General features: G+C 33.8%; 1 protein-coding gene across 1 annotated transcript; it reads left to right on the top strand.

Moving 5' to 3' along the window:
- The first annotated feature begins 518 nt into the window (after nt 1-518).
- LOC18107401 (uncharacterized) lies at nt 519-18021 on the top strand. The gene is made up of 20 exons (XM_006373396.3): nt 519-725; nt 806-875; nt 955-997; nt 1633-1710; nt 1837-1921; nt 2077-2159; nt 2643-2700; nt 3871-3981; nt 4904-4961; nt 5222-5318; nt 5779-5814; nt 8532-8668; nt 8902-8972; nt 9079-9132; nt 10104-10246; nt 10761-10898; nt 11851-12084; nt 13004-13063; nt 13495-13755; nt 17666-18021. The coding sequence occupies exons 1-20, from the start codon at nt 608-610 to the stop codon at nt 17792-17794; spliced, it is 2064 nt and encodes a 687-aa protein (XP_006373458.2). The 5' UTR covers nt 519-607; the 3' UTR covers nt 17795-18021.
- The last annotated feature ends 47 nt before the right edge of the window (nt 18022-18068 follow it).

The following is an 18068-nucleotide window of genomic DNA, read 5'->3' on the forward strand; positions in this document are numbered from 1 at the left end:
TAATTAGCTAACCAAAAGCAGGACTTTTCTCCTTTCGTTTTTCCCTTCATGTAATAGATGTTCAATCCTCGAAAGGAGCTTATTATTGCACAAAAACCAGGCATGGAGGTATGTGTGCATGGGGGCAGGCGCAAGCCATGATAAAAAAAAAATATCGGACGAGAAAAGCACGAGACAGAGAACGAATGCGTGTTAATTTTACTTGACCAAAATGCCATGCAAATGGTGGCTCACAATTTGGGCTTGTGGCATCAACATCATAGTCCTTGACCACCCAACTGAGCCTATAAAAGCTTCGAGTGAGGTGGGTTGATTGCTTTTGGACTGGCAGTGGTTCTTGCCACTGGATGGTAGTTTGGGCCGTGTGTTATGGCTTTGTAAGTTTGGGCTTGTTTGCCCAATATTAATTTTCAAAGGCCCATCAAGTCAAAGAATTACATACTATAAGGCCCACTCATACTCGAATTTTTTAAAATCACAACTACGTCGTTCATATTCAAATATAAAAATTCTATACTGTATATTCTTTTTTCTAGCTGTCACTTCCCATTTTTCACTTCTTTAACGGTTTGCAGTTCGGCGAAGCACCCTGCCATCAGAAGCGGCGATGTCGTCAATGGCATCGAAGATCAAAGCCTACAGCGTCCCTCTCTTCCTATTTTCCCTTTCCGTCTTCTACCAGCTCGTCGTCCTTCCTCGATCCTTCCCTGCCTCTCATTACGACGGTATTGATTTACTTGTGTCCTCCTTGTATCTGTATACTATCAATTGCATTTCTGATTGTTTCTTTTGTAAACGAACGTAGTTTTGGGGATAAAGCGGTATAGTTCTGTTGAAGAAGTGAAAGAAGCATACGACAAGTTGTCTTCTAAATGGTATTAATTCTTTCAATTCTATGAATTATTTGTTTAATTAATTTTTAATTTAATTAGCATCAATCGTAATTAATTTCAGGAATTCAGAAGCGGGAATTCCTGCCACTAGTGATTTTATAAAGGTAATCTAATTTCTTGTTTTTTTTTCCTTTCAAGTTTTAATTATGAAGTACTGTATCATTCTACTTGCCAAGTGGGTTGGATGGTATCTAGAGGTAAAGTTGAGTTGAGGTGTTAGTATTACCATCCTTGAAAGGCTGGTTCCCCATGATTAGTGTTTGAAGCAGCGAGGAACAAGTTTTTAAATGTGAGGAGTGAAAATATGGGAAAACAATTATGGAAATTGTGATCGCAAGTTTTGAGATGCACTTTGCAGAAGTTTTCAAACTGTTTAGAAGTACTCATTCTCATGTGAGTTTCAGTACACTGCTTCAGATGTAATTCATATAATTAATAAACTGGAAAGTGTTCTTTGGTACATGTTAAGCTTTGAGAAGCAACGAGCCTATTGAAAATCAAGTTTTTCCAAGATTTCTCCACTAGATGGCTACAGACTGATAATAAAAATGACATAATGTATAAGATCTCTTTCTGCATGCCTTTTTAGATGACAAAAGCTCAATCAGGTTACTACAACTCTAGCAATTATATCTCTTCTTCTTGTCTGATATGCTGATTCTGCAACTTTATTACTGGTATGTGATGGGTTATTGTTATGTTTTTTGGTGAATCGTTTTCTAATATGTGGTTATTTCAGATCCAATATGCTTATGAGCTGCTGACGAATCCTTTATGGAAAAGGGACTATGACATATTTGGCATTGATGAGCAAGCTGTGAGTAGTTAACTCTTGCACCATCGATTACTATGTCCAGTTTTTTTTCCCCTATATTCCTCCAACTACTTTGTCTGATCTAGATCATGAGTTTTTTCGTAAGTGACTAGATTTTCCTGGCTGCAGCATATTATGGACAAGATTAACTTGCAACATGCTGGGGAAAGCATTTCAGGCATAGATCTTCCATTACTAGAAGCTACTACTTTTGGTTAGTCAATATGCTACTACTTTTTGTTATCAGACCTTCAATTCACTTTGTAAAAACTTTTCTTCTCGGTTTTGTTTTCTATTGTAACTAGATTGTTTCTATGTGTATGATTTTGACTCTTGGCTGATGAATGAATAATCTTGTCTTTCCTTCAGATCTTGGATTTCACACATTTAATGAGTTTACATCTCAAGAGTTTGCACCTATGTTTGATAGTTCTAAACCATGGCTGGTTCTGGTATGCTTGATTTCTAGAGCATTTTAATATACTATTTCTGCAGATTAGTTTTTCCATGCTATGGGATGATATTGATGTCAAATTGATACCTTGTTCTGTAACTTGTAAGTGGAATTGATTTTCTAAAATGTGTATCATTTTCAAGTATTATTACTTTTCTAGCTTTTGAAGACAGGAAACTAGCAACACATAGTATTTGGATTATTTTTTTTATTTACACTTATTTTCTCATTAAAAAAAAAAGATTTCTACTTGATTCTTGATGTAGTGTGGAAAGAGGAAAGCAACACAAACAGAAGTATGGCTGAAATATAAATAAAATTAATTGGAACAATAAAAGAAGAAGAAGAAGAAGATTGATGGGGGGAGAGAGAGAGAGAGATGATTCTTCCACATGTCCTTTGTAGGTGGTTTAGATTTTAATTAATATCAATTCTTGCCAAGTTATTGTTAACAATATTGTGCGTGGAAATTTCAATTCAGGTATATTCACTTGGGAGCAAGAAATGTGCTCAATTCTTTTCTTCGTGGATCGATATCAGTATGTGTTTCATTTGCTAAATTATCAAAGTTTTAGTTAAAATCTGGGTTGATCGGTCATTTTGTGTAATTGTATCTCTTATTATGCTCATTTATTTATGTGTTTCTTCAAAAAGATTTATGTTTGTTGATAACCTGCTGAATTTTATGTCTTACATTTCTGATTTATCGTTTGTACTTAGAAGTTAGAACCTTTCTTATCTCCCTTCCTGAACTCTCATCTAGACTTGTAACCTTAGCTGTCTGGATTCTTGATTTACCTCTTCTGAAGTTTTATTCCAGTTCTGGTCTTGTCATTCTGATTTTTTTTCTCATTATCAATAATCGAACAGCTCAATAATATGGATAAATTAGTTATTCATATGCCTCTCATTCATGGAATCCAATTCTATGTCTCTCATTCATGGAATCCAAATGAAACACTAACTCATGTGGTGGTATCTTAAATATTTGTTTAGAAGGCCATGATAAAACCATTTAGACCTAGTTTCCTCCATGCAACTAAGATAAGCTTTATACTTCTTGGCCTCTTGATAAAAAGTCTAAAATTTGTCATATATCACAGTGTGCATCCCTTCTAATACATTGTAAACAGGATATCATCACTTCTTTTGAAGTTTAAAGTTTGTGGACTTGAGTGTCTAATCGAAGCAAAAACTGCTCAGCAATATTCAGACAAGTGAACTAGAAAAGTTTAGGTAGAGCCGCATCTAAATGTTGGCTAGGTAAACCTCTTGTAGTAGTAGTTATGAACCTTGTAGACCATCCCCATGTGGTGGTGAGGGGAGGGTGCCAATTGGTAGAAAAAAACCATCAACCCCTTGGCATTATCTTGTACTTGGAAGAAGAAGTAGAAAAAGGAATAAATATAGTGAAAATTTGATTCTTCATCATCGTGTTGGGTTATTTTTAAAAGTTTTAGATGGTTATAAATAGATAAAGAAACTAGGTTCGAGGTATCTCATAAGTTTAAGACAACTTATAAGTTTTTTTTTTAAAATCTAATTCCATGTTGACTTTCATTGCAATCATTATCTTAAAAGACTTATGTTGCTTTTTACTTTTTCCTAATGATCCATCTCTTATCTATTTTGAATGTTTTTTTTAAGAGATCAATTTTAGTATGATTCACCATTTGCTATTTCATTTTTCTATCTGCTTTGACATTCAGCTGGTCTGTTGGATGGTGTTGCCGGTGTTGGTATTTTGGAACTTGGTGAGCTTCAACTTGCAATATCTCTTGCTGAGAGAAAGCCAACTGGAAAATTTTTCTTTCGGAATGGTGAGTGTTACTTTTAGTCATTATTCTACTCCTTTAATTGAACAAATGTAAAACAATGAACCAAAAAAAAGAAGAACAATTCAATGGATGCAATGTAAAATGATTAGAAATGCTAGTTTATTCTTTGATATACAGATGGATTGGATTGGCAGACAGAAAATGAGTACAGGTCATTTGCTTCTACAGCTGAAATTTTAGTGACAGGAACCTGGCATTTGATTTTAGGGGCATAATAGTAAATTAGCAATCTTTTTTGTATAAATTCTGCTCCTTCCCTGTCTATGTCATATGTTGACATTGTTTGTTCCATGCCAAAAGCTTCCTTGAAGGTGATTATGTTGTGAATTTCTCATGCTTCTGTAATAGGTTGATGCTTAGCATCTTGCTGAGTTGGAGAGCAACCTTGTTACTACCTTCCGTGCTAGACTTGTCTTTTATTCTCTCCCTTCCACGAAAGATGTCCTGTTTGACCAAGAATAGCTAATAAGTTTTGTGCCAATCATTTTTTTTTTATTTCCAGATTTGTCCTAACAGATAAGTGAGGGAAGAAATAGGGGAATTAATATTTGACTTTTTGATAATGGACACATCTTTTGGATGGAACAAAAAGCAGAGTATGCCCATTGTGGGATGGAGGGAGTAGTACTTAGATTGGTCGTTAAAATACTAGTCAGAAGAATTAAATGAATTAAGTCAATATTTGATGCCAGAAATTTTTTATTCTTGCATCTCTGAACTCATTGGATCCTTTATGCCAAGACACCTTTATTATTTGCATTTATGCAGAGTATTTTATTTATATATTGGCAATATCTTATTCTTGATTTGATGTGTGCCTCTCAAATTGCATGTACTTTTGCTGAATAGCTTTAGCTTCAGCATAACTTGTTTCTTATTTTTAATTTGATGGAAATGCTTACAGGACTTCCTTCGCTTGTTGCTTTTCCATCTGGCTGCAAAGCATCAGCTTGTCTTGTTAGGTAGGTTGAAAATTAGAGATTGAATTATAAAGTGAGAAAATATAAAAAAAATCACACTGCAAAGCAAGGAAAAGCAATTAAAAAAGATGGTTCAGTGAAGGGAGAGAAATTTTAAATTTTGGAGTCAATTTTAGAACCTTTAAGACTCTGCATTTCATTTGATACCAGCAATATCAAAATCTCTTAAGGTGTTATACAGCTCCAAGTAATATTTAACTGACTTGACAATAGCATAGTACTAAAGTTGGTTTTCGTGCTAGGTTTGAGGGTGATCTCTCCACTGATGCAGTCATTGATTGGTTTGCAACAAAAGTGCTGGGTTTACCTCGCATTTTATACTATTCAAAGGAATCACTGGTAATTCAAGGCACTCGCTTATCATAATCATTTTTAATGACAAATTTGTTTTTCCTGCTTTCTATTATTTCGACTGAAGAAAGTTTTTTTCATGAGTCAAAGCACCATGTTGTAACATGAGAGAACCTGTGTGAAGAAAAAGTCATCAAAATGGACCACAACATTGCATTCTCAAGTAAATTTGTGGGTCATGTGTTGCACAAGCTATCTGTCACCATATGTCTTCTAGCTCTTTCTGCATAGTTCTTTTAGACAACCTGCTGGATTTTTTGAGTTGCTTAATTATTTTTCATTGTTACTAACCATATTGATACATAATGCTGAAATCACTCTTTATCATTATATTCTATGCAAGTAAAAGGCATTACTATGTTTCCTTTCTTGTTTCATATATATTATCTTTCTTTTGTCTCCTAGTCTCTTTACTGCTTGAATGATATGAAACTTCATTATAATACAGGGACAAAATTTTCTGGCAAAAAGTGGTCCCCACAAGGTAAATTATTTTTCAAGTTAATTTTATCATTCAATCTATTATTTACAATGTTATCATCTTGATTTTATATGATTCTTCTCTTCAACTTTGATTGGTGGTCAAGTTTGTGTTGAAATTAATGAGTTAACTAGTCATTTCTTGAGAAATTGTGATAAAACTTGTCTGTAATTTGGACTTCACATTTTCGAGAAATATTTTTGTTTTTGAACTTATCAGAGGATTTATTAATCTCTCAATATCTGCTGCTTCTATGATAGATTGTCATGGAGGAAGAAGCTTGAAGTGATTTTTTACGTGCTTGCCTGTCATGATAATTTATGTTGCTAATTCTATATTTTTTAACTCAGGCCTTGCTCATGTTGTTTGGCTAATTTATGTTGCTAATTCTATATTCTAAAGAAATCCATTAACAATGTGGTTCCTTCATCAACTGCTGTTAATAATGATGTTTACATGTCTTACTTTTGTTGTTACATGATAAAATTAAGACTAAATTAAAGGGAATTAAATAAAAAGTTCACAAAAAAAATATTTTTATAAAATTAAATGAAGACATCATAAAGAACCAAAATTATGAATAACCCCCCCGCGATAATAATAATAAAAAAACCTCTCTCTCAAATTACTTTCCTCTAGTTATCATCCTTCCTCTCTTTCTTCACCACAGCGACCACCCTCTTTCAGCAGTTGGCCTTCTATCTCTCTTGTCATTACCCTAGCCTCACAATCTCTCTCATCACATTGAACTCTATCCTTCATAACCACCAATTTCTTCAACCACCCAAAAGCCTTTGATCATGCACAACAACCTCTCACACAGTATTGACACAATAAATTATTGCTTAATTCAGATATTGCAGCCTTGTCCGCTGGTTTTAGGTTCTTGTTGAAGAGGAAAAGAATGGGTGTATATTCTTGAGACTTTGAATATTTTGAATGATTGCTTTTTTGGACCTTTTAAATCAGAGAACAATGATTTTGATGGTTTTTGATGAGGTTTAAGGGCGGCTACTAGCTTGTGAAATTTTTTATACATTACCTTTTCTAATAGGATAATATTAATTGAGGAAAGATTACACTTTTAATAACACGTCTTAATGGAAAAATAACACTTTTAATAACGGATATGGACAGATGGTCTTAATAGAAAAAATATAGATGGTCCACACTAAGAAATATCAAGAGTAAACGGATGAAATATATGATTATCTCCATGTTTGTACATTCTCCTAATGGAAAAATAACACTTTTAATAACGGATATGGACAGATGGTCTTAATAGAAAAAATATAGATGGTCCTCACTATGAAATATCAAAGAGTAAAGGGATGAAATATATGATTATCTCCATGTTTGTACATTCTCCTTACTTCTAAGTTCTTGATAAATTTTGTATCTTGGAATGAGTCAACTGTATGTCATCACTGAATTTGATGATGCCTATATGATAGTCATGTTAGTTCATGCTAGAAACTCATTTATGTGAAGTTTGGCTTGTTGATTTTTTAATGTTTTTTGTTGATAATATGAAGTACTATTGAATTGACTCTACTGAGCTGAACTCAATATGCAAGCAATGAACTGTGAAATCAGATCTCAAGTAGATTTAGAAACCTGGAAATTAGGTTTTGCACACTAGTGTGATATCTGAATTGGATTCTCGTTTATAACATTTTACCTTTTGGAGTATCTTTTTCTGTGTCATATTAATAATCGAAATTGATGTCATATTTTTTGTTGGATATTTCTTTGTGCTATTATTATGCTTCTACATGTTATTTTATTAATTTCATTGTCATGATGCAAGCTTTTTTCTCTATCGACCGAGGACCAACTTTGTGCAGTCAAAGTGAGTATGAACTATGTAGGAATTGTCAAAAAAATTAAGTTAACATAGTATGAATTAAATCTTAGTATGAATTATGTAGGGATGTAATTTTTCTGAGATTTTGATCTTTTTAGAGAAGTAAACATCATGGAATTAACTCCTAGTCATATGAACACAAGAGACTTCAACTATTTGGCTCAATTATCAACACCACCAACATGGGTTTTATCATACTGCAATAGATTAGAGAGATTTTTGGTACTTATAAAAAGAGGTGCAGTGTTGTTGTGGAGTCAGAAGTTTTTAGTCTCTTGAATCCATCACATTTTTTTCCACAGGTTTAGAATCTAGAATCTTCTCTGTTATTCGGTGCTTGCTTTTAATTCCACTTGACGGTCTTCAAGTCTGTAAAAAAAAATGCACATTTTGGCATGCATAAATAACATTTTATTGTTAGGATATTTGTCTCGTTGATGGTATCTACATAATTGGAGTGATACACTATATATCAAATAACAAATGCATATGCATATGCATATGCAGTTCAATGCTTTGATGACAACGAGCATCATTCTTTCTCATTGCTTGACTGAGCTTTGCCAAACACACACTCAATCACTCATGTGATGTGAGGTAACCTTGGTCTTGGTTCCTTTGAACACCTGGCTTTGGTGAAGGTGTGCATCTAGCCCCTCCATCCCAAATTTTTATAGCAAAAGAGGGAAAAGAAAAGGAAACAGAAAAAGGATAAAAATAGAAACCAATTCTATGGCTATATGTTAGTAACTTTGAGTTTGATTTGTAATTTTAATAACCATTCTTTGATGTGTGTATAGCTTTGATGATAACTTTGTAATCGTACTGATAGTTTTGTGCTTGTGAATTTTAGGTTAAGGTCATTTTCTTCTCAAAAACAGGAGCGCGTGCTACTCCATTTGTACGCCAGACTGCTAAAAGTTATTGGGCTTATACCTCTTTTGCATTTGTGTTATGGCGGGAGGAGGATTTCTCTGTATGGTGGAATGCGTATGTGGACTACTTCTTTCCCAAACACTGCCCTGTTATTTGTTTGGCCATGGAGCCTGCAATTGTGCATTCAATTTCAGTAACTTGCATAGCCTTTTGCAAATTGAACTAATACTTTCTTTTAACAAATACCACCTGTGCATCTATGATTGTTTAACCTGGAAAAACACTATATTGTCCACTAATTTCTGGCATAACATGCACATTGATGGATTCATATTCATGGGTAACAGATTTGAGGTGGAATCTGCCCCTGCTATTGTTTTTGTGAAAGACTCGGGGGTGAAACCTGTTGTTGTCCATGGTATGTCTTTCTTTGATTTTCAAACTTGGTTTTGATTCCTATAGAACTTTGCGATGTGGTTTCTATGCTTCTTTCAGCTAACTTAACATTGTATATTGTGTTGCAGGAATGGTCAATAATTCAGAGTTTTTAGATCTTGTCGAAAAAAATAAACAACAAGGTATTTTTCATTATTTTTTTATTACTAGTTGTTTTAGACTTTCAAAATAAACCATTGGTGTTTTGAGTCAATGAGTTGTCATCGCTAACATTACCATTGGATTTTATAAAAATTTTAAATAATTTGTTGGCTCATTGATTTTCTCTAATTGCCAACGTTTTTCTTCTCACATTAGAAAATATTTTTGGTTTTCAAATTGTAATATTTTCTATGTATTCCTTGCTGGGGAAATCATCATGTTCTATATGATTGGTTTTTGTTTCCATTATTAAGTATGAAATTGACATGACTGCTCTGTTCACAAGTAAAGGTTGAAAAATTGTCAAATTTATGAGCTTATAACTATGATGATATGACTTATAGTCTCTTTGAGATGCACTCGCCTGCTTAAACTCATCAAGCCCTGAAAACTAATAATTAAAATTGTAGATGCAAGGTTCTCTTATAAGTATATGCATGAGAGGAGATAGCGTGACATGCAAGTAATGAAACAGAAATAAAGAGAGCTGGAGGATTAGGCAATACTTGGGCAACATCAAACTTCCTTGCCAGTGAGAATGTCAAGTGATGTTGGGGACAGTGGAGAACTAAGTGAATGGATGCAGTAGTGGAGTCGTACTTTGATCTCATATGCATTTTAGAATGGAGATAAAACTGAAATTTGTCATTGTTGTAGTTCTCCCAAGAGTATTGTTTTTCCTTTCCAGTGGAAATTTGGGCTTGTTAAAATCCTAGACGTATTGATAAAGTAATTTGATAATGCAATTTACATACTTGATATCTTCATTGTTCAAGTTATCTTGAGTCTTGAAGGGAAGAAGAAGCAACATTATAATTTTGCATAATTTCAAGCTTGCCGTGAGATGTTGAAACTCTCATATAATATCAGTAATGCTATTTAAACACAACTTGGTATTGAAGCAATGTTTTATATTCAGAGAAGTTAAAGTGATTTTCATGTGCAATTTCAGAACTTCCTCAACTAAGAAGTGCAACATCAATGGAACTTGGCTGTGATGCCCGAGGCCATTCTCGTGCTGGAAATGATACCATATCATGGTATTGTGTTATTCTAGCAGGAAGGCTGGGCCCAGAACTTAACAAGTTGCGTGAAGTAAGCATTTTTTAACTTTTTTGTGTTCAAGCTGTAATTGTTTTCTGAAAACTTATTCTACACATTATTCTTTTAATCAACTGGAAGTAGGACTAAAAATCAATGTAGCTAGAAAAGGATTGTAAAGCTTTTAACTGCCATCCTACAATTCAGATGATATCTGTTATGGATTTTCATATCTATTCTTCTATTTGTCTCCAATTTTGTTTATATTTTTAAATATTTTATAACATTTTGAATCAATCCTAAGTCCGTGACCTCTTTTCTTTTTCAGCTCTGTAATGTATTTATTTTTAAATTGAAGAGCAGACACAATTAATTAAGAACTAGTTTTGCAATATTTGGATTTTTTTATCTCAATGGGTTGGGTGAGGGAGCAAAAAGAATAATAAAATGTGCTTTTTATATTGCTTTGTTTCAAATACTCATTTTTTGTCTAATATGAAAAATATTTCCTTCATTGGAAATGCTGCCAGTTTTTTCTGGAAATTAAGTGAATAAAATAAGTTCATAGATTATGCGCAGGATACAAGAACGATTATCAATAGATAGTGAATCGAGTGAAGCTGATAAAGAGCAACCATTAGCATTGACTGGTGCATTTAAAGGCAAACGATTGACTTTTACTTGGCTTGACGGGGAAGCCCAAGAAGTGAGTTCTGTTACATAATCTTCTTTTTCCAAATATGCTGTTGATTTTGCACTTAGTTCAGCTGAACGCAGACACAAAGTGGTAGCAAATGAAAGCAGTTCTGTGTAGATAATTTTTTCTTAAAGCAAATGCATTAGTCATTAAATCTTGTGATTTTAATACCTAGATCCTATGGAATATTTTCTGTGATAATTCTGCCCTATTTACTTGCAGCCCATCTGGGCCACAGTGTATATGTTATTAGGTGGGGATTTTATATACAGCAATGAAGAAATTGACAATAACGTTTTAAAGGAAAAGTAGAATTATCTGTTAGCTTATCTACTGAGAAATTTTTTACCTCAAATTTATGTTCCTTGGACCTGTATAGATACCTCCATTTACGTATGTTGTTATAGTATTAAGACTTATTATGAGGTGGGAAAAGTCATGGGTGGAGTCTTGTCGTGACCAGTTCAAGGCTTCTATGTCTCTCCCAGACCATGCTATGCAGCTTAAGAAAAACCTAATCTACTACTTTCCCATCATCCATGAGAACAACACCCCGATATGACTTATGACCTTTTTCATGAAAAAGGGAAAGAGACTACATTTTCGTGTGCAAGTTAGGTCAACTGACAAGTTATGGCTCCTTATTGTGGTGTTTAGACATGTAATGATGTATTCTTTGTTTTATCTTTGGAGATGCAATGTTCAAATATAGATGTTGTACAACTGGCTCAAGCCCTTTTATAGAAATTATTCTGCCCTATAAAAATAATCTAGCTGTCCTCTCATGGAAATTATTCTTCCCTATAAAAATAATCTTACCCTCCATATCATTTACATATATTGTTGATCAAAGATTCACAGAATTGTATAAATATTGATAGTCGCTTACTACTCAAACAACAAATGAATATTTTCATTATTCTTGGGCTCAAAGTCACTAACAGTTCTGATTTTCATCCAGAAATATTGTTCCTACTACCTTCATTCAGAAACCAGCTATGATACGTGTGGACCAAGGAGGGATTTGATTGATGTACCTAAGTTATTTATTGTGCGCTATAAAAGGAATGCTTCTGAGGATGATATCAAGGTTAATACAAAGCCAAAGAAAATATTTAATGTATTTGAAGATGAGGACGTGGATCCTGCATCACAACTTGTTGCCAGATACAATGGCTCAGATGAAATTTCACAGGTATAGCACTTCTCTAAGGGTTTGTTGGCTACTTTCATTACTTCTTTAGTTCAATCTTTTGATCTTTGCAAAAACCCTCAGTTTAGAATTTAAGACCATGTCTTTGCTCCAAGAGTTCTTTGCACGTGTTTCTAATTTGGTCCTTTGCATTCAAATTGTGTCGACGGTGAGTCAGGTAAACCTTTTAGACATGCTAAGACACATGTAATGATGTGGCTTTTTTTTTTTTTTTAAGGTAAAAAATATCCTTGTAAAGAATTTATATTCAAAAAGAGCATCAAAATATTATATTGTATCTATTAAACCCCAAATAAAATTTTGGTGTTGTACCATTCCTCTTTTCAATTTCTTTCCCTATAATCCTCTCTGATCCCCCACCACTTATCTATCTTCAACTTTTAAAAATCCTTTTAAATTGTTACGTCACAAGTTTCTTTGTAAACTTGCATCAATTTTCTTGGAAATGAAGAAATCAGCCTTGAGTTCCACCTCAGAATGAAAACAATTCTTATTATGTTAGTGTTCACACCATCCCTTGGTTTGGTCCAATATTTTATATTCCTGAAATCCACTTCTGCAATTGCACTTGTGGGTATTGATTATTGGTGAAAACAAGACAATAGAGAACAAGAAAAGGATAACGCAAAGTTATAGGAAAGATATCTAGTAGTATCCTGTGAACGTGTGCCCCTGGAATAATCTTCTAGTCACATAATGATAAAGTCTCCATATTCTTTTTAGATTTGATGAGTATATGAAGTCTTTTACCGTGGCTCCAGAAGGGGCTTGGGTTTTTTTATCATATATTTAATCATTTCTGTCTATTTTATTGGGGAAGGTTTCAAATGGCAGGCAATTATTGCGTAGACTCACCTTTTCCATTTTTTTCTCCGTGTTTTATTTATTTATTTTGGTACAGATCATGCTATGGATGTCTGAAATAATCAGGGATGGTGACACCAGGAATCTGCCCTTCTATGTAAGCCACATAATTTTTGTCCTTGGCCAGCGCTGTAAACCAGCCTTATTTGTGACATTCACTTCAAAGCAGGGATCTCTATTATGAAGTGTAGCTGTAAATTGCATGTCTAGTGTAATATACAGTGGTATAATGGTATGGAATAGACTAGTGCATTTCAACTTTTGCTGGTAAAGTTAATCTGGCACTGTACAGAAAGCAGACCCCTTTTAACTTTAGCTTGATCCTACATTGGGATCGAGCACTTCACGAAGGGGTGTGAGTTGACCCCTTGCCTTATTATTAAATATGTGCAACCAATGTTTCATGAAGCCTCTACATGGTTTAGTGGTGATATTTGGATGTGAAAACGTTCTTTTGGAACATTAATAGATGCTTCTCTTTAAAACATTCAATTCAATTGCTCACACATTTATCCATTTGCAATGCAGAGATCAAAAACTCCTGCTCTTGTTCCTGAGGATTCAGAGCCTATCTGGTCAAGAGGTGCCCAAAGCATCTTTTCCAAAAGCATAGGAATCAAGCAGAGGATCTACAACAATATTAGCAGAATTTACGATTATCTAGGGGATCCAAGAATCGGCCCAATATTACTTTTGGGAGCCTTGATGTCGTTTGGTACCATATGGTTGATTAGGAGCCAATCCACTCATCCTACTCAAGCAAGTCAGCTAAGCCAGTCAAATGCGAAGGTAAGTGATGACACTAGAAGTGTCTGCATGTGAATGCTAGTCAGCTTGTGTGTGTACATGTTTTCCATGACATATGCAATTGCAAGTAGGTGCATGAATGGTTAGATATGGGTGGGTCCAAGATGGGTAAGGTTACTCTTAACGTCTCACCTCTTTGGTCCCGTTCATTTTTTAAATGGTACCTATGTCCCTAGCTCCGCTCGTTAATATTCCTTTTCATTGTCATCACTCACCAATCAACCTAACATTACAATAATCCATAATTTCATATAAAAAACACAAATCCCTTAAAAACTTTAATAGACTACAATGACCTTATTGCTGATATCTCGATTTTCGTATTACTTACTCCACAATAGTTGGTATTATATGGGCAAAGCATAAGTATCTAGTTTTTGCTCCTGCATGCATATGCTTTATAAAATGCTAATAAAAGATATGGAAGTTGGGGTGAAAGTTCCCAGCCTAAATATTCTATATGGATTGGTATTTTCACTTCAATGTTACTCTCTTTTTTTTATCTTGACATGTTTATTTCACATATAATACTTGTATGCAATAATTCAAACAGCTTAAAGATTTGTTAAAAGTGTTCATAGAAACTTAAAACAGCTCACTTCACCCAAAAATCTAACATGGATTATTACTCTATTAGACTAGCTTTTGATCTCCACTCTTTTCAACCCTAAGATGAATTAAAAGATAAATAATTGAGAAAAATAATACTATTGACTGCATGTTACAATATATAATGTCAGGTTACTCCTTTATAGATATATGAATTTTTATTAAAAAGTACCAATAATTTTGTCACCTTTAAAAGTTTGTTTCACCTAAGATAAACAATTCATTATATAAGTCTAAAGTAAAACTACAATTAAATAATTGATCTAGATACTATCCTGTTCTATTTGTTGTGTTGTCCTTTTATGTGCAATGATTCTAGTTTAAGAGAAAGAAAAGACACCACCCAAAACTGATTTCGTGAGTCTTACAAAAATTAATTTTGCACATGATGACGCACCCCACCCCACGAGTGCATCTCATTTTGAAGCAACTTGTGTCTCAAATTAAATATCATTGGTTATTGGTTAGAGAATGTTGTGATTAATAGCTGTAGTCCTCTTTTTATTTAGTTTGTTTGTTTTTTTAAGAATTTTATGGTTTGGATGATATTATTCTCTATTTCTTTTTTGCAATTATTTTTTTGCTTGTTCAATTCATTTATATGGTTTTACTTAAAAGGCTTAAAGTTATGAAATGATAATTTGAATTTGATGGAAGGAGGAAACAATCGGTCTATTTGATTACTAAGCAACCATAATATGCTGGTTTATCCTATAAATCATGATAAAAGTACAAGATACTCTTTTTTTATTGGTTGGATTTTTTCATAGATTCATAGATTAATTATTTTGCACATGTAGAGAACAGAAAAATATTGAAAAATTGGGAAGAGGGTATTTTTGTGAAGATAAGAAGTATGTCTTCTTAGTATAGAAACAAGAAAAAAAAGTGTTGATAAATAGAAAAACCTTTCATAACATTAGAAACTCGTGAAACTTGAGTAATCCACTGTTGTAAAACTGAAAATGGCTTTGCTGAAAACCATCTAGTAGGTGGCCTAGTGATAAGAGCTTAGGATTAAGGGGTTTGCTCTCCCTGTGGTTTCAAGTTCGAGTCCTGTGGTTGCTAATATGATGGCCACTAGAGGCTTACATGGTTGTTAACTTCAGGACCCGTGGGATTAGTCGAGATGCGCACAAACTGGCCCGGACACCCACGTTAATCAAAAAAAAAAAAAAAAGGCTTCGCTGAAGATAATTATTGTTAAAGTAGCAGAATATCGATTAAATGAACGTTTTATTAAAGTTAGAGAGGACGTTAAATAATCCAATTCAAAGAAACCTTTTTATATATTCCTATGTTGAGGATGTAACATTTCAATCTCCCTAGCCACAGAAGGTATGATGACTTTTTATTGTTATCAAATTAGTATTGATTTTATTTTATTTTCATTGAATTGAATTGCTCTATTATTTTTTTACTTAAAAGATGTCATTTAAAAAAAACTAATTGATACAATTATGAAGCATGTGCCATGCAAGTTGTATAAAAGTTGTTTATGATTGTCCCTTTGACCAAAATTTAAACTTAGTTGACCACCCTGACCCTGTTCATTGAAGTTTTGTTAAATATTTACCAGCTTGCTTTAATCAATTTTTCATTTAACTACTGCCACCACCGAACATTTACCACTACCATTATTACTAACATTTCAATCACTTGCCCGACTATCAACACTCCTACCTTAAGAATTATGATCCACCAAAATACCACCACTGCCCCTCAACCTCCTACCACAATGCCACCACCACATTATCATACTACTACAATCACCTATAGCATAACCACCAAATCACCAGCACTTACCTCCTCCACTGTGACTTCCATTTTTTCTTCCATTGTCACTGCCTCCATCAATACATTTTGCAATACTTGAGTTTGTAACTACTTGAGTAACCAGTGACATCACCCACTTCTCAACACATTGTGGTTGTACCTTGGAAAGATTGTGTTATGAAGTGGTGCCACTAATTCTTTCTCATGTAATTATAGTTTGAGTATTTTATAAATCTTCTTTGCACCACCACCTCCTCAACCAACACTATTGTGCTACCTACACCATTTACAATCAACTTTAATCTTTGGTAATGGTATTTGTGGTGGTGCTGGTGGAGATGGAAGAGGCAGTGAAGGGGGTTGTGGATTGCGGTGGCAGAGTGGTGCAGGGGGGGTTAAGTAGTTTTAGCCTAATGGTCAAACATAGTCAAAGATTGTCAAAGCTGGACTAATTGGTTGAAATTATGATAGTCAACCTAGTCAAGAAAGGTCTACTTTGTCAAGTCGATGTTTGGTCAAATTGGATACATGAGTGCAACTATTGATAGAAAATCTCAGGCTGTGTTTACTTTTAGAAAATTGTGTTTTATTTCCATCTCTAGTTTTCTTATATACACTAAAATGATTTTTTTTTCATGGAAGATTAAGGAAACATATTCACTAAATACAAATCTTCCAAATTTGAAAACAAGGGCCTTGTTTGGCTTAAATTGAAAATATTAAAAGGAATGATCATAAAATATTAGGTGAACCAAACAAGGTGTTTTTTTATATAATAGAGAATTTTAAAAACAACCATTTTGTTGTTTTTCAACTTTCTAAAAGAATTAAAAAAAACACATTTTTCTAACAACATATTTTCCAATTAGTTTATGCTTCTATTTCTTAGATAATTTTTATGAAAAATTGAAAAAATTTACATAGGCACAACCTTAATATTGCAAATGGTAAGGGGGGTTATTCGGTAAGAAACCCCATCTAAACCTTATAATTTTGCTACTATAACATGACCATTTATATACCATTATATTGTAGGTGACCCATTTATAAAACATTATTGTATATTATTGCCTATCCATTTGTGACATGCACCAATTTACCCTACATTGTTTAGATATGGATGACTTAACTATGCACAATGAGAAAGAGGATGAAATGAAATAAATCTTTTTTGTTTGTATCATGCCATAGAATATGCGATTTTTGCTAGCACGGGTGAAAGTATGTTTGTTAATGCTCGCAAGTTGCAAACAATATTCATTCTTCGTATAATTGTTAATCCTTTGAATCTTATTTCCAAATAGAACTCGAACTGTTTTCATTGTTGTAATTCCGTCTTATTCTTGATTTATCCTTTCAACTATCCATTTAGTTGCTTCAACTCTATGTGATGCATATGTTATTGCTGTTTGCTTGTACTTCACCTTTGTATCTTACCCTTTGATTCTAGTGTCCAGTCTATCTGTCTAAAGCACTTTGAGAAAATTCTTGATGTGTATGTCTCTAGGATGAAACTAGAGCGAGGCGGAGAGAAAGAGCAAAACATGCAGCAAAGAAAGATCAACCTCCTTCCATAACTGATAGTGAACCAAAAGGTGCTTACCAGATGCCGCTGTCAGACTCTGAATCTGAGTAGCAAGCACAGCAATAGAGAAAGGAAGTTACCACAGGTTGTTTTTTTTTTAGCTGAAGTCACAAGTAGCTGTTTAAAAATTTCCTAATCAGAACTACCCCTCCCCCCAACATAGCATCAATAAAATGAATTTGCACCCTGGAAACAGGGTGTTTGAGTAGGGATCTTGATGTGAGAGAGAAGAGGACAACTCTTGATTTACTTAATAATATCTCTTTTTTCTTTTACCATTGGAACCCTCTCTCTGTGTATGAAGCTTTTGGATCCATTTCGGTAG

This window comes from Populus trichocarpa, chromosome 17, assembly GCF_000002775.5.
Source record: "Populus trichocarpa isolate Nisqually-1 chromosome 17, P.trichocarpa_v4.1, whole genome shotgun sequence".
Lineage (NCBI taxonomy): Eukaryota > Viridiplantae > Streptophyta > Magnoliopsida > Malpighiales > Salicaceae > Populus > Populus trichocarpa.

Coding starts and splice junctions, on each gene's coding strand:
- LOC18107401 (XM_006373396.3), top strand. CDS start 608: ATGTCGTCAATGGCATCGAAGATCAAAGCCTACAGCGTCCCTCTCTTC. Junction 2,701..3,870: donor TTCTTCGTGGATCGATATCA/GTATGTGTTTCA, acceptor TTTGACATTCAG/CTGGTCTGTTGGATGGTGTT. Junction 13,756..17,665: donor TAAGCCAGTCAAATGCGAAG/GTAAGTGATGAC, acceptor GTATGTCTCTAG/GATGAAACTAGAGCGAGGCG.